The sequence below is a fragment of the Papio anubis genome, chromosome 3 (genome assembly GCF_008728515.1).
Source record: "Papio anubis isolate 15944 chromosome 3, Panubis1.0, whole genome shotgun sequence".
NCBI classification, from domain to species: Eukaryota; Metazoa; Chordata; class Mammalia; order Primates; family Cercopithecidae; genus Papio; species Papio anubis.
The window spans coordinates 36,550,269-36,566,925 of NC_044978.1; the positions used below are offsets into that span (position 1 = coordinate 36,550,269).

General features: G+C 38.0%; 1 protein-coding gene across 4 annotated transcripts in view; it reads right to left on the minus strand.

Annotated features, from left to right (window-relative positions):
- The window catches only part of ARFIP1 (ADP ribosylation factor interacting protein 1), a 129,161-nt gene that overhangs the window by 79,177 nt on the left and 33,327 nt on the right, over positions 1 to 16,657 (minus strand). For all 4 annotated transcript variants that reach the window (XM_017959135.2, XM_017959134.2, XM_021938870.2 and 1 more), the window contains exon 2: positions 2,632 to 2,733. In XM_017959135.2, coding sequence (XP_017814624.1) covers positions 2,632 to 2,724 — 93 coding nt within the window. In that variant the 5' untranslated portion in view covers positions 2,725 to 2,733. The remainder of the gene's footprint in view (positions 1 to 2,631; positions 2,734 to 16,657) is intronic.

Sequence of the window (16,657 nt, forward strand, 5' to 3'; positions counted from 1 at the left end):
AGAATGTGGTATATTAACACACTGGAAAACTATACTACAACTTAAAACACTGAAATACTCAGGGGGTGGGGGGCAAAGGGAGGGAGAGCATTAGGACAAATACCTAATGCATGCAGGGCTTAAAACCAAGATGATGGTTTGATAGGTGAAGCGAACCACTATGGCACATGTATACCTATGTAACAAACCTGCATGTTCTGCATATGTATCCCAGAACTTAGAGTAAAAATTAAAAAAAAATTCAAAAACTGCCGGCCAGGCGTGGTGGCTCAAGCCTATAATCCCAGTACTTTGGGAGGCTGAGACGGGCGGGTCACGAGGTCAGGAGATCGAGACCATCCTGGCTAACACAGTGAAACCCTGTCTCTACTAAAAACACAAAAAAACTAGCTGGGTGTAGTGGCGGGTGCCTGTAGTCCCAGCTACTCGGGAGGCTGAGGCAGGAGAATGGCGTGAGGCAGGAGAATGGCGTGAACCAGGGAGGCAGAGCTTGCAGTGAGCCAAGATTGCACCACTGCACTCCTGCCTGGGTGACAGAGCGAGACTCCGTTTCCAAAAAAAAAAAAAAAAAAAAAAAAATTGCAATAAGCAACAACATGACTGAATCTCACGGACATGATGTTGAGTGAAAGCCAGTTGAAAAAGAGTACACACTGTATGATTCCACTGATAGGTATGATTCCACTGACAGGTAGTTCAGGAATAGCTGAAAGCAATTTATGATTATAGAGTTAGGTTAATGTGTTTATCCCAGGATGGGGTGAACTGTATTGCCTACAGGGCATAAGGAAGCCTTCTGAGGTCCTGGAAATGTTCTACATCTTTATCTGAGCGGTAGTTCTCTTGAGTGGTACACTTAACATTTGTGCTTTTTGCTGTGTAGAAGCTATACCTCAATAAAGAAGAACAGGAAGAAGAAAAACAGGCTTACGATGGCAAGTGACTTCCCTAACCATGAATGCAACATTTTCTATGTATTATTGCATTATTCTTGGATAAAGGTCCTTAGCTTTCATCAGATTGTCTTTTAAAATATCAACTACCTGATGACAGATATTTTTGTTCACTGTATATTCCCAGTACCTGGTACAGAGCAGATAGTAAATATTTGCATAGTAAGTTTGCAAAAAGAGTTGTTACCAAAAATAAGATGAAGAAATCATTAACTTGAATCTTGGCATAATTAGTATTAAAATTAATACAAGTTTATAAAGTAATTGGTATAGTCTAATGATGCTAACTTAAGTTTCTTATTATGCAGGTATGTCTTGGAAAGACTAAAATCTGAAATGAAAATTTCTTTTGTGTGCTCAGAATTTAAAAGTCTCTTGGTTCTATGAGTCACACCATGCTGGACCACAGTGCTCAGAAACCAAGTTAAAGCACTTGCCATTAAAATAAACCTTAAGCTTGAAGACATACTAGGTCCTTTCAAAAGATTGTTAATGCAAAAATAAATGAAATTCAGTGGCATTTTCTACTATCATTTAAACTGATCTATTTATAACAGGGATTCTCAACCAAGGAGGAATTTCTCCCCTCTCCTGGAGACATTTAGCAATATCTGGACATTTTTGTTTGTCGTAACTGCAGGGTACTACTGGCATCTATTAAATAGTAGGAAGAGGCCAGAGATGTGCTAACCATCCTACAATGCGTAGGCCAATAGACCCCCCAACAAAATATAATTTGGCCCAAAATGTCAACAGTGCTAAGACTGAGAAATCCTGATTTAAGTTATCACCTTCTGCTAAACTAAAATATTTTATTCTTAAACATATGGAGTAAAGAGTACTATCTAAACTACACAATAATTTAAGTACATTTCAACCACTACTTTTTCAAAAATATGAAAACTCTATTTTTAAAGTTGTACACTTATATCAAATGTCATAAAAAGGAATGTTTAATGCAAGTATCTCCAGAAATAACCATCACTATCATTTCTATGACTATATTAGACATATTACTTATCTCATTTAATATTAATATCTTCATGAAAGTAAATAAGATATTCATTACAGAGATTAGAAAACAAAAATCTGAAGAGATTAAATAACTGGCACAAGGTTATACTGCTAGAAATGTGGCATAGCTGAAATTTGAACCCAGATTATCTTCAAACCCATGGTGTTCCAATTAAAATGCACTAAAATTAAATTTCAACTGACAGACAGATCAAAATTAAATGAACCCCGAATACCATTTTCCACTGAGTCAAGCATGGCACTTTAGAAAATGAACAGCAAAATCAGAAGTGGCTATTTGGAAATTATGTACTAAATGACATACATATAGAAAAGATATTAGTGCCAATTTTAAAAGGATAATCTTTTTTTACAAACAGAATTAAGTAGTCTTATAAAGTTAGATACCAAAATCATCAGATATACTCTTGTGCTGATCAATTACTGAAGATAAACCAAAACCTAATAGTTTACTGGCCTGGAGCTTAATCTTGACAAACTATTAAAATGGCCTTCCTTGTCATCCCTATATAATAACATTAGATTCCTGACTGAAGCCAATCTAAGAAAACAATCCTATATTATATTTTGTCTATTACTTTCATCTCAACATTTAAAGGCTTATCAAGATTCTTTGCATTAAGAGAAAGAAAAGTGTTCTTACCCTATTAAAGCCGTGTTCACGAGAGTCATCAACTTCTCCATTACTAGTCACTGGAATTTCTGCTGCTGAATTTTTGGGAGATTCTTGAGCCATGGTAGACTCCTAAAACAAAAGAAGAAAAAAAGCGTATAACTAATACCAAATCATAAAGACTGTATTCATGTTTATAGTACAAGCCACCGTTTTAATATTTTTTATCATTGCAACCTACCAAATACTTGTATAATAAACAGAATACATATATAATTTTAAAATTCCATCTGGCTGCTTTAACTTCACTTAACCTAAACTTCTTAATTAAAAACGAGTTACATATTTGTTATAGGTACCACAGGCACTATCCTTGCCTCTTAAATAGTGTTATGGTAGAACACCACTTATAATTGGGAAAAAAAAAAATTACAGAAAGCCAAGCTTGGTTGTTAATTCAACTACGGCAGCTCTATTTTTCCAACTGGAGGACTGCGAAGACAAAGGAGAGCACAGGGCAGAGTAGAATTAGGTTGGTAACAGATCACTAGCTTAAAAATCCACAAACTTTAGTTGACAAGTGTTATCAAAATAATTCTGTGCCTATTACCAGACTTCAAGACTAGATGGAAAGCTACAGTAATCAAGACAATGTAGTATTGGTGAAAGAACAAATAGGTCAGTGGAATAGGGAGCCCAGAAACAGACCCACATTAATGTAGTCAACTATCACTGACAAAGTGGAAAGGCAATGCAATGGTGAAAAGACTATTTTCCACAATGGTGCTGGAATACTGGTGCTGGACATCCACATGCAAAAATAAATGAAATTCAGTGGAATTTTCTACTATCATTTAAACTGATCTATTTATAACAGTAATTCTCAACCAAGGAGGAATTTCTCCCCTCTCCTGGAGACATTTAGCAGTATCTGGACATTTCTGCAAAAAATGAATCCAGACGAAGACCTTACACTTTTCATAAAAATTAACTCAAAATGGATCACAGACGTAAGCGTAAAATGCAAAACCATAAAGCTTGTAAAGATAGCACAGGAGAAAACCTAGATGACCATGGGTATGGTGATGACTTTAATCCATGAAAGAAAACACTGATGCCATAATCCATGAAAGAAAAAACTGATAAGCTGCACTTCATTAAAATTTAAGATTTCTGCTCCACAGAAAACAATATGAAGGAATGAGAAGACAAACCATAGACTGAGAGAATGTATTTGCAAAGAACACATCTGATAAAGGACTGTTATCTAAACTGTACAAAGAATTCTTAATACTTAACATTAAGAAAACAGCCCAACTAAAAATGGGCAAAAGATCCGATGTTTTATCAAACAGATGTTTCATCAAAGACAATGTAAAGATGGCTAGTAAGCATACGAAAAGACGTTCAACATCGTATGTCATAAGGGAATTGCAAATTAAAACAACGAGATACTATAAAAAACCTATTAGAATGGCCAAATTCCATAACTCTGACAACACCAAATGCTGACAAGGATGTGAAGCAACAGGAACTCTCACTCACTGCTAGAAGGAATGCAAAATGGTACAGCCACCATGGAACACAGTGTGGCGGTTTCTTGCAAAATTAAACATACTCTTACATATGATTCACCAATTGTGCTCTTTGGTATTTGCCCAAATGAACTGAAAACTTAACCACAGAAAAATTTACACACAGATGTTTACAGCAGCCTTATTTATTTATAACAATTTATAATTGCCAAAACTTGGAAGCAATCAAGAGACCCTTCAGTGAACAGATAAAATGTGGTACCTACATAAATGGAAGATTATTTAGCACTAAAAGTAAATAAGCTATTAAGTCACAAAAAGACACAGAGGAAATTTATGCAAATTACTAAATGAAAGAACCCAGGCCAAGTGCAGTGGTTCATGTCTGTAATCCCAACACTTTGGGAGGCTGAGGCAGCGGATCGCTTGAGCCCAGGAGTTTGAGATCAGCCTGGGGAACACAGTGAAACCCCGTCTCTACAAACAACACAAAAATTAGCTGGGTGTGCTGCTGCATCCCTGTAGTCTCAACTACTTGGGAGGCTGGGGTGGGAGGATCATTTGAGCCCAGGAGTAGAGGCTGCTATGAGCCAAGATCACAACACTGTACTCCAGCCTGGGCAACAGAGCAAAATGCTGTCTCAAACAAACAAAAAAAACCAATTTGAAAAGGCTACATACTGTATAATTCCAACTATATGACGTTCTGAAAAGGGTAAAACTATAGAGGCAATAAAAAGATGAGAGGGTGCTAGAAATTAGTGAGGAAGGAAGAACAGGCTGAACACAGGGTTTTTAGGGCAGAGAAACTTTTCTGTATACTACAGTGGCAGATACATGTCATTATACATTTGTCAAAATCCATAGTGTACAACACCAAGAGTGAACCCTAAGGTAAAGTATGAACTTGGGGTGATGATGTGTCAATGTAGGGTCATCAATTGTAACAAATGTACCACTCTAGCGAGGGATGTCGACAGTTGCGCATGCATGGGAACAGGCGCTACAGGCAAACTCCCTGTGCTTTCTCCTCAATTTTGCTGTGAAAACTGCTCTTGAAAGTAAAGTTGATTCATTAAAAACAGTAATAATGCTGTCTAAATCTGCTACTGCTTCTAAATTATGACCTTATGAAAGAATTGTTCCTAGATTCTTTTTAAAAATTATTGTAAAAAACACGTAACATAAAAATTACCATCTTAACCTATGTGTATAGTTCAGTACTGTTAAGTATATTCACATTGTTACGCAATCAATCTCCAAAACTTTTTCATCTAGTAAAATTGAAACACTATAACCCATTAAATTGCCCTCCATTTTCCACCTCCCCACAGCATCTGGCAACCACTATCTACTTGTTTCTATGAATTTGACTACTCTAGGTAAGTGGAATTGTACAGTATCTTTTCGTGACTGGCTATTTCATGTAACATAACGTCTTCAAGGTTTATCCATGTGGTAGCATGTGTCAAAATTTTCTTCCATTTTAAGGTTGGGTAATATTTTCTTGTATGTATATACCACATATATGTATCCATTCATCCCATGATGGATAGTTGGGTTGCTTCAAACGTTTAGCTATTGTGAACAGTGCTGCTACAAACATGGGTGTGAATGATCCTGCAAGATCCTGCTTTCAACTCTTTTGGATATATGCCCAGAAGTAGTATTACTAGATCATACTGTAATTCTAGTTTTTTAAATAAAATTTTTTATTTCAATAGCTTTAGGGGTACAAGTGGTTTTTGGTTACATGGATAAAGTAGGCAGTAGGGAAGTCTAAGGTTTTAGTGCACCCATCACCCGAGTACTGTACATTGTACCCTATAGTTTTTTATCCCTCACTCTCCACCACCTTCCCCCTCTTCTGAGTCTCCAATGTCCATTATGCCACTCTGTGTGCCTTTGTGTACCCACAGCTAAGTCCCCACTTGTAAGTGAGAACATGTGGTATCTGGTTTTTGATTCCTGAGTTACTTCACTTGGAATAATGGCCTACAGTTCTATCCAAGTCGTTGCAAGGTATTATTTCATTTTTTGTTAAGTACTATTCCATGGTATATATAAACCCCATTTTCTTTATCTACTCATTGGTTGTTGGGCACTGAGGTTGACTCCATAACTTTCCAACTGCGAACTGTGCTGCAATACACCTATGTGCAGTTTTGATATAATGACTTCTTTTCCTTTGGGTAGATACCCAGTAATGGGAATGCTGGGTTAAACAGTAGACCTACTTTTACTTCTTTGAGATCTCTAGATACTGTTTTATCACCAGCAACGTATAAGCATTCCTTTTTCATCACATCCATGTCAACATCTACTGTCTTTTGACTTTTTAATCATGGCCATTCTGGGTAGGGTAAGGCGGTATCTCACTGTGGTTTTAATTTGCATTTCCCTGAAGATTAGTGATGTTGAACATTTTTTCATGTTTGTTGGCCATTTGTATATTTCTTTTGAGAAATGTCTGTTCATGTCATTTGCCCACTTTTTAATGGAATTACTTGTTCCCTGTAGATTCTGGATATTGGTTCCTTGTCTGATGCATAATTTGCAAATATTTTCTCCCATTCTGTAGGTTGTCTGTTTATTCTGATGATTATTTCTTTTGCTGTGCAGAAGCTTTGTTTAGTTAGGTCGCATTTATTTATCTTTGTTTTTGTTGCATTTGCTTTTGGGTCTTGGTCATAAATTCTTTGCCTAGGCCAATGTCCAGAAGAGTTTTTGCTAGGTTTTCTTCTGGAATGTTTATGGTTTCAGATCTTAAGGTCTTTAATCCATCTTGAGTTAATTGAGTATGTGGTGACAGGCAAGGGTCCAGTCTCATTCTTCTACACGTGGTTATCCAATTTCCTCAGCACCATTTATTGAATAGTGTGTCCTTTCCCTACTCTGTTTTTGCATGCGTTGTCAAAGATCAGTTGGTTGTATTTGGCTTTATTTCTGGGTTCTCTATTCTGTTCTATTATTCTATGTACCTACTTTTATGCCAGTACCACACTGTTTTGGTTTACCATAGCCTTATAGTATAGTTTGAAGTGGGGTAATGTGATGCCTCTAGATTTATTCCTTTTGCTTAGGACTTTGGCTATTTGGGCTCTTTTTTGGTTCTGTATGAATTTTAGGATTTTTTTTTTCTAATTCTGTGAAAAATGATGCTGACATTTTGATAGGAATTTCATCAAATCTTTGGGCAGTATGGTCATTTTCAGAATACAGATTCTTATGGAATGTATTTTCATTTGTTTGTGTCATCTATTATTTCTTTCAGCAGTGTTTTGTAGTTCTCCTCGTGAAGATTTTTTGCCTCCCTGGTTAAGTGTGTGCATGTATATGTGGGTGTGTATATATATACCCACGTGTGTATATATACACACCCACATATATACACACCCACATACATACACACACATATATACACACACACATATATACATACACATATATATACACACACACACACATATATACACACACATACCAATTGTAAAAGGAATTGAGTTACTGAGTTGATTCTCTGCTTGGTTGTTGTTGGTGTATAGCAGTGCTACTATTTTGTGTACATTGATTTTGTAACCTGAGACTACTCAATTCATTTATCTGATTGAAGAGTCTTCTGGAAGAATCCTCAGGGTTTTCTAGGTATCCAATCATTGGCAAACGGAGATCACTGGACTTCCTCTTTTCCAATTTGGATGCCCTTTGTTTCTTTGTTTTGCCTGATTGCTCTAGCTAGGACTTCTAGTACTATAATATGTTGAATAGCAGCAGTGAAAGCGGGCATCCTTCCCTGTTCCAGTTCTTAGGGGGATTACTTTCAACTTTTCCTTGTTCAGCATGATGCTGGCTGTTGAGTGTGTCACATATGGCTTTATTTTGAGGTATGCTCCTTCTATGCCTAGTTTGTTGAGGGTTTTTATCATAAAGGGATGCTGAATTTTATCAAATGCTTTTTCTGCATATATTGAGATGATCATATGTTTTTGTTTTTAATTCTGTTCATATGACGAATCACATTTATTGACTTGCATATGCTGAACCATCTCTGCATCCCTGGAAAGAAACTCACTTGATCATGGGGAATTACCTTTTTACTTTTTTTTTTAAATAGAGTCTTGCTCTGTCGCCCAGGCTGGAGTGCAGTGGCATGATCTCGGCTCCCTGCAACCTCCACCTCCTGGGTTCAAGCGATTCTCCTGCCTCAGCCTCCCGAGTAGCTGGGATTACAGGCCTGCACCAACACTTTCAGTTAATTTTTGTATTTTTAGTAGAGAGGGGGTTTCACCATGTTGGCCAGACTGGTCTGGAACTCCTGGCCTCAAGTGATCTACCCACGTTGGCCTCCCAAAGTGCAGGGATTACAGGTGGGAGACACTGCACCTAGTCTCATGGGGAATTATTTTTTTGATGTGCTATTGGATTCAGTTTGCTAATATTCTGTTGAGAATTTTTACACCTATGTTCATCAGGTATATTGGTCTGCAGTTTTCTTTTTTGTTATGTCCTTAGGGAGCAATCCATCCCTCTCAATATTTTGGAAAAATTTCAGTAGAATTGGTACCAATTCTTTTTCTTTTTCTTTTTTTTTTGAGATGGAGCCTTGCTGTGTTGCCCAGGCTGGAGTGCAGTGGTGTGATCTCAGCTCACTGGAGCCTCCGCCTCCTGGGTTCAAGTGATTCTCCCGCCTCAGCCTCCCAAGTAGCTGGGACTACAGGCACACGCCACACACCCAGCTAATTTTTGTATTTTTAGTAAAGACAGGGTTTCACCATGTTGGCTGGGCTGGTCTGAAACTCCTGACCTCAAGTGATCTCTGCCTTGGCCTCCCAAAGGGCTGGGATTACAGGCATAAGCCACTGTGCCCAGCCAGAATTGGTATCAATTCTTTGAATATCTGGCAGAATTCAGCTGTGTCTCCATCTGGCTGTGGGCATTTTAAAATTGGCAGTTTTATTTTACTTTTTTTAAATTACTGAATCAATCTCACTGCTTGTTCTTGATGTGTTCAGAATTTCTATTTCTTCTTGATTCAAGCTTGAAGGGTTGTATGCTTCCAGGAAAGTATCTAATCCTTCTAGATTTTCTAGTTTGTATGCATAACAGGTTTCCAAAGTAGTCTCGAATGATGTTTTGTATTTGTGTGGTAGCAGCTGTAATGTCTTCATTTTTATTTCTAATTGAGATTATCTGAATCTTCTCTGTTCTTTTCTTGGTTCATCTAGCGAGTAGTTTATCAATTTTGCTTATCTTTTCAAAGAACCAGTTTTTTGTTTCATTGATATTTTGTATTTTTTTGTTTCAATTTCATTTAATTATGCTCTGATCTCTGTTATTTTTCTTCTGCTAGCTTTGGGTTTGATTTGTTCTTGTTTCTCTAGTTCCTTGAGGTGTGATATTAGGTTGTCAATTTATAATATTTCATATTTTTTGATGTAGGTGTTTAGCACTATACATTTCCTCTTAGCACTGCTTTTGCTGTATCCCAGGAGTTTTGAAAACTTGTTTCACTGTTATCATTCACTGCAAAAAATTTTTAAATTTCCATCTTTATTTCATTGTTAACCCAGACATCATTCAAGAGCAGATTGTTAATTTCTATGTCTATGTATAGTTTTGAGGATTCTTTCTAGAATTGAGTTCTAGTTTTATTCTGCTGTGATCTGAGAAGATACCTGATATAATTCCGATTTTTAAAAAAGTATTGAGGCCGATCATGTGATCTACCTTGGAGAATGTTGTGTGTGCTGCTGAGAATCATGTTTATTCTGCGGTTCCTGGGTGGAATGTTCTATAAATATGTTAGATCTATTTGTTCTACAGTGTAGTTTAACTCCACTGTTTCTTTGTTGACTTTCTGCCTCAATGATTTGTCTACTGTCACCAGTGGAGTGTTGAAGTCCCAAACTATTTTTGTGTTGCTGTCTGTCTCTTTTCTTAGGTCTAGCAGTAATCGCTTTACAAACATGGAAGCTCCAAAGTTAGGTGCATATATGCTTAGGACTGTAACATTTTCTTGTTGAATTATATAATGACCTTCTTTGTCTTTTTTTTTTTTTTTTTTTTTTTACTGCTGTTGCTTTTATAGTTTGTTTTATCTGATATAATGGCTACTTCTGCTTGCTTTTGATTTCACCTTGTGTGAAATATCTTCTTCCATCCCTTTACCTTGAGTCTGTAAGAATCTTTGTGTTATGTATGTCTTCTAAAGACAGCAGATACTTGGTTTGCAATTTTTTATCCATTCTGCCAATCTGTATCTTTTAAACAGATCATCATATTGTTACCTAGTGACTGTTTTCTTCACTGTATTATTGTTATATGAAATCCTTGTGAAATTTATGCCTTTAGAAATTTCTATTCTGATGTGCATCAACTTTTTGTTTCAAGATTTAGAATTCCTTTTAGCATTTCTTGTAGGGCTAGTCTAGTACGGACAAATTCCCTTGGCATTTGCTCGTCTGAGAAAGACTTTATTTCTCCGTCATTTATGAAACTTAGTTTTGCTGGATGTTATTCTGTTTAATGAGACTAAAGATAGGACCCCAATCCCTTCTGGCTTGTAAGGTTTCTGCTGAGAAGTCTGCTGTTAGTCTGTTTTCCTTTACAGGTTACCTGACACTTTTGTCTAACTGCTCTAGGAATTCTTTCCTTCATGCAGACTTTAGATAGCCTGATGACTATATGCCCTGGTGATGTCCTTTTTGCAATGAGCTTCCCAGGAGTTATTTAAGCTTCTTGTATTTGGATGTCTAAATCTCTAACAAGGCCAGGGAGTTTTCCTTAATTATTCCCTTAAATAAGTTTTCTTTTCTTTTTTTTTTTTTTGCTTTTTATTCTCTCAGTAACACCTATAATTGTTAAGTTTGGCCATTTTATATAATTCCCTATTTCTGGATGACTTTGCTCATTTCTTTTAATTATTTTGTCTTAAATTTTTTCTGACTGGGCTAATTCAAAAGCCTTGTCTTTGAGCTCTGAAATTCTTTTTCCTATTTGGTCTAATCTATTGTTAAAGCTTGCCACTGCATGTTGTAGTTCCCTAAATATGTCTTTCACTTTCAGAAGTTCTGGTTGGTTTTTCTTTAAAATATCAATTTAGAAAATTTTCATTCATATCCTGAATTGTTTTTTAAATTTACGTTGGTTTTCACCTTTCTGTTCTTTTGTATCTCCTTGAGTAACTTAATAATCAATCTTTTGAATTCTTTATCTGGTACGGAGTAACTTAATAATCAACCTTTTGAATTCTTTATCTGGTATTTCAAAGATCTCATCTTAATTTGGATCCACTGCTGGAGAAGTGGTGTGATCTCCTGGAGGTGACTCTCCTTGTTTTTTCATATTGCCAGAATTAGTTTTCTGGTTCCTTCTCATGTGGGCAGACTATTTCTTCTAACTCTTTTTGAATTTATTTTTTATCGTACTGGGTTCTTTTAAAAATTTCCTTTTCTCCACCTTGAGGATGTGACTTAAGTGTTTGTAGCTTACTGTCACTTAGCTTCAGCTCTGGGTGCTTTCAGTGGTGAAGACTCTGTATGAGTTCCTTGGTTAGGTAGAGTCTTTGTGTGATGGCTTTGCCAGACGCTGGTTGCAGGAGAAATGTGCTGGGTGTGTGATATGGTTTGGATTTGTGTCCCTGCCCAAATCTCATGTTGAACTGTAATCCCCAATGTTGGAAGAGGAGCCTGGCGGGAGGTGATTGGATCATGGGGGCAGATTTCCCCCTTGCTGTTCTTGTGATAGTGAGTTCTCATGAAAGTTGGTTGTTTCAAAGTGTGTAGCACTTCCCCTTCATTCTCTTCCTCCTGCTCCAGCCATATAGGATATGCCTGCTTCTCCTTCACCTTCCACTACAACTGTAAGTTTCCTCAGGCGTCCCATGCCATGCTTCCTGAACAGGCTGTGGAACCATGAGCCAATTAAGCCTCTTTTCTTTATAAATTACCCAGTCTCGGGTAGTATTTTTATAGCAATGCAAGAACAAACTAATACAGTGTGTGAGAAGGTTCACTGTCCCCTGTGGGGCTGGAATGGCAGAGGTCTCATGAAGCTTATCTTGTTCCCCAGTGGTGTGCACTTTTTAAATTTTTTTTCCCCAGTATTTTATTCACTGGGTTAAACAGTTCAGGCTTCATGCCAGTAGGAGGCACCCATGGGTAAAAACTGGCTGCAGCAAAGGCAGGTGGGTAAATGCAATACTGCAATGTGGTGGGCAGAGGTCCCAGCCTTGACAGAAGTGGCTGGGGAAGCTCTCAGTGAAATGCACTGAGGTCTTCTTTGGGGGTGAGGGGGCCACCACAACTCTTCCAAGTCAGCAGGAAAGCAATCTGCCTCTCAATCACACTCTTGCCCCAGTGTTCCAGCTATTGAGATCACAAACAGGCGCATCTTTTCATCTGCAGGAATGCTGATGTTCCACATACAAAGGAGTTGTCACTCTACCTCTCATGCAAGCCTGAATCTGGAAGGCACTCCTCCTATGTGGATGTAGTCACCCTGAAATGTTCCAGAAATGTTGTCTAAAGAGGCACCCGCAATGAGCTCCCTATGAGAAGCTGTAGCTATGTTTGCAGTGGTGGGCAAGAGGGAGAAGTAATCTCCTTCTCCAACACCCTTCAGGAGCACCAGGACTGCCTGACTGTTGAGGTAGAGCTGCACTTTCTCTACCAAGCCAAGAAGCCAAGAAGTGCACTTGTGCCTCTGCTGAAAGAAACTTCCCAAAAGTAGAAAATTCATGGATTCAAGTCCTGCAGTCTAGTTTCCTTTGTCCCAAGGGGTACTCCCTTAATGTGGCTCACTCACTCACTCCCTTCCCCTAGGAGCAGCAGTCCCTGAGGGCCATACTGTGAATCCTGCTGCTCCGCTGGGTCTAGTTGCCCAATGAAGCTGCCATGCTCCAGGCTGGTGCTGGGGAATCTCTGCAATAGATTCAGTGATATAACCTGTCCTCTAGTCTCCCAGTAGCAGGTACCAGCAGCAGCACCGATGGGGGTGGGAGGGAAGTGACGTAGATTGAGACTTCCTCGGTTATAAAGAGCCTTAGTGTGTTGCCTTTCTCAAATGCCAGCAGTAGTAGTAATGTACTGGGTACATGAAAAGACTCAAGGCCTTCTAGTTAGCCAGGGTGATGCAGGCGATGGCAGTAGTTGAAGTCATGCCACGGTTTTCTCTTTCCTGAGTGTTGTGTTGTTGTGCTGCAGATGTTGTAATGGGCTGTGCCAGTTGTCCATCAGTCAGGAGGCAGCACTTGCAACCGCACCAGCTACAGTTCTTTGCCCATTTTAAAATTGGGTTGTTAGGGGGGTTTTTGTTGTTGAGTTATACAAATCCTTTATATATTCTGGATATTTACTTCTTATCAAATATATAACTTGCGAATATTTTCTCCCATTCTATAGGCTGCCTTTTCACTCTGTTGTGTCCTTTGATGCACAGAAGTTTTTCATTTTGTAGTCCAATTTGTCTATTTTTACTTTTATTGCTTGTGCTTTGGTTTCATAACTAGCAAATCCTTGCCAAATCAGATGTCAGAAAATGTTTCCTCTGTTTTCTCCTAAGACTTTTATAGATTTAGGTCTACATTTAGGTCTTTAATTCATTCTGAGTTAATTTTTGTATATGGTGTGAGGTAAGAGTCCAACATCATTCTTTTGCATGTGGATATCCAGTTTTTCCAGCACGATTTGTTGAAGAGATTATCCTTTCTCCATTTAATGGTCTTGGCATTTTTGAAATTCCTATTTTCCCTCCTGCCACTGCATTCTCACGCTATATCTAGATTACCTGTGGCTACTGAAGTTAAGTTTCTGTTCTTTACAAATAAAAGATATACACACACTAGTATTTGGACTCTAACCAGGAAGACTAAGATCCAGCTATCTAAATAATCACTACCTTTTCAAATTATGCTATTATGTTCTCACTTCATTCCTCCTAAAAACAGCTGGTGATTCAACATGTATTTACTATACGCCTACTATTATGGGCAATGTGCATGAGATAAAACAGAAATATAAATCAGTTTTTAGCCTTCTAGAAACTTAAAGTGTTTTTGGCAATAAAAAATTATAATCAGTGTTGTGAGCACAAAAAGGGAAACAATGTTGTGAGCACTAAGATGAAAAACTTAACAGAGGTAACATTTAAGCTAAATCTTGTACGATAAGATTAGGAATATAGTAAAGGAGAGTTCCTCAATAGGAGGAATAAGAAGCAGAGTGGAAAAAGAGTCATATATTCTAGAAACTGCAAGTAAAGCAACTTGGCTAGAATGGTGATTGCTCACTCACACATTCATCAATTCAACTAATTTATCAAACTCTATAATGTGCTAGGTACAATTTCAGACGTATAGTATATTTTGTGATGTTCTGTGAAGAACAAAACAGACAAAGCTCCCTGCTCTCATAGAGCTTACATTCTAGTTGGGAAAAACAAACAAATATATATGTCATATAGTCATAAATGTTCATGGTCATATATGTGTATATGTGTTCACACTTGTGCTGTTTTAGATATAGTGGTCAGGGAAAACCTCAGAAAAGGTATATTTTTGTGAGACCTGAATAAAGTGAGGGAGTAAGTCGTAAAGACAGTTACAACACTGCAGGCAGAGAGAATAGTAAGTACAAATACCAGGAGATGGTATCATGCTCAGCTTTTCAAGGAATGGCAAGAAGGTCATGTGGCTTGAGGGAAGACAGCAAGGGGGAGAAAGGTAGGAAATGGCAGAGAGGCGACCAGTGGCAAGAACATGTGTGACTTCAAAGATTATCACGAGCACTCTGGATTTTATTCTGAGTAAGATGAAAATCTACCTGAAAGTTTTGAACAGTGGGGTAAAACAATCTGACTCAAGTTTTTAAAGTACTGTTCTTTTGCTGCTGTGCTGAATTAAACAATAATCATGCACAGCCAGAAGGAGAACAATTAGGAGTCTACTGGAATAGTCTAGGCAAGAGATGATAGTAGCTTGGAGTAGGGGAACAGTAGCTGAGGATGTAGAGAAGTGGTCAGATTACAGGTATATTCTGAAGGTAAAGACAACACGAATTCCTTACAGACAGATGTGAGATAAGGAAAAATGAGAAGTCAGGGATACCTCTCAAGAGTTTCGGCCTGAATAGCTGGAAAGATGGAATTGCCATTGGACAAGATTGGGGGAGGAGCACAATGTAGGGGAAATATCAAGAGTTTAGTTTAGGACATATCAAAGTTTACAAGCCTATTATATGCAAGTGAAGAAGGTAAGTAGGTTATTGGATTTGTGAGCCTGAAGTCCACACAAAAGCTTGAAGCTGGGAATAAGAAATTTAGAAGACATCAGTGTGTAAATGCACTTAAATCTCTGACTGGATGAGATCACCTAGAACAGGACTTGACAACTTTTTTCTACGAAGGGTCATATAGTAAATATCTAAAGCTCTGTGGGCCATAAGGTCTCTGTTGCAATTACTCAGTTTTGCTGTTGCAGTCCCAAAGCAACCACTGACAGTATGCAAATGAATGAGCACGGATTTGGCCTGACTCGTGCCCTAGAAAATCTGTAGAGATTTAAAAAAAAAGAATCTAAAGACTGCACTCTGGGATATCCCCAAATCTGAGATACAGGGAAATGAAGAGGCACTAGCAGAAAAAACTCATAAAGAATGGCTTGTAAGGTAGAACGAGAATCATAACAGATGGCTTCTGAGGACAGGTAAAAAGAACAAAGGTTCCTGCTTCTAAGACTGATGACAAAGACCCTACTGAACCTCCCCACACCTGCAAGAATGCAACTACAAAAGTGAACACAATTTAAAAAGAAATCACCTGAAAGTATTAGAAAGTAAACAGAAACTCTGGTGGGGAGGTCATGCTTACTTGCAGGACGGAAACAGGGAGCTATGCAAGTAACTTTCCGTCTCCTAGGCTTTTAGCTTTGAGCTAAGTTCTATCTATGCTGTGCATCCAGCAGTGGCCAGGGCACCCGGGGGAAAGTTGTAGTCCTTTTAAGCTGGGAAAAAGTTAAGTTGAGGAAAAATGACAGGAATAGGAAACCTTCAAAAGGAAAGATCCGGAAAGGAGATCCCAGAATGTGCCTACCCACATCTCTGACTAACCCTTAATACACTTGAGCAAAAGGAGTTCACTTATAGACAAAATATCTCAATTGAGAACAGAGCTGCCATCAAGAAACAGCTTGAAATGCAAGCCCAGCCAAGAAAATTACTTTCTAAAACAAAGGAAACAATACTTATTGGAGAAAATCAACAGAATCTGAACAGTATCTAGACAGAATCTCCACATCCCAATGTGCACAATGTTCAAAATACAATCCAAAAGTACTAAGACATACAATGAAGCAAGAAAACAAAACATTCCAAGGGGGAAAAAATCCATCTAAAAGACTCTGAGACGAACTGATGTTGCAACTAGCAGACAAGGATTTTAAAGAAGCTATTATAACTAGTCTCAAGTAAAATATTTTCAATGAACAAAAATCTTGGCAAAAAAATGGAAAATCTCAGAACAGGAAT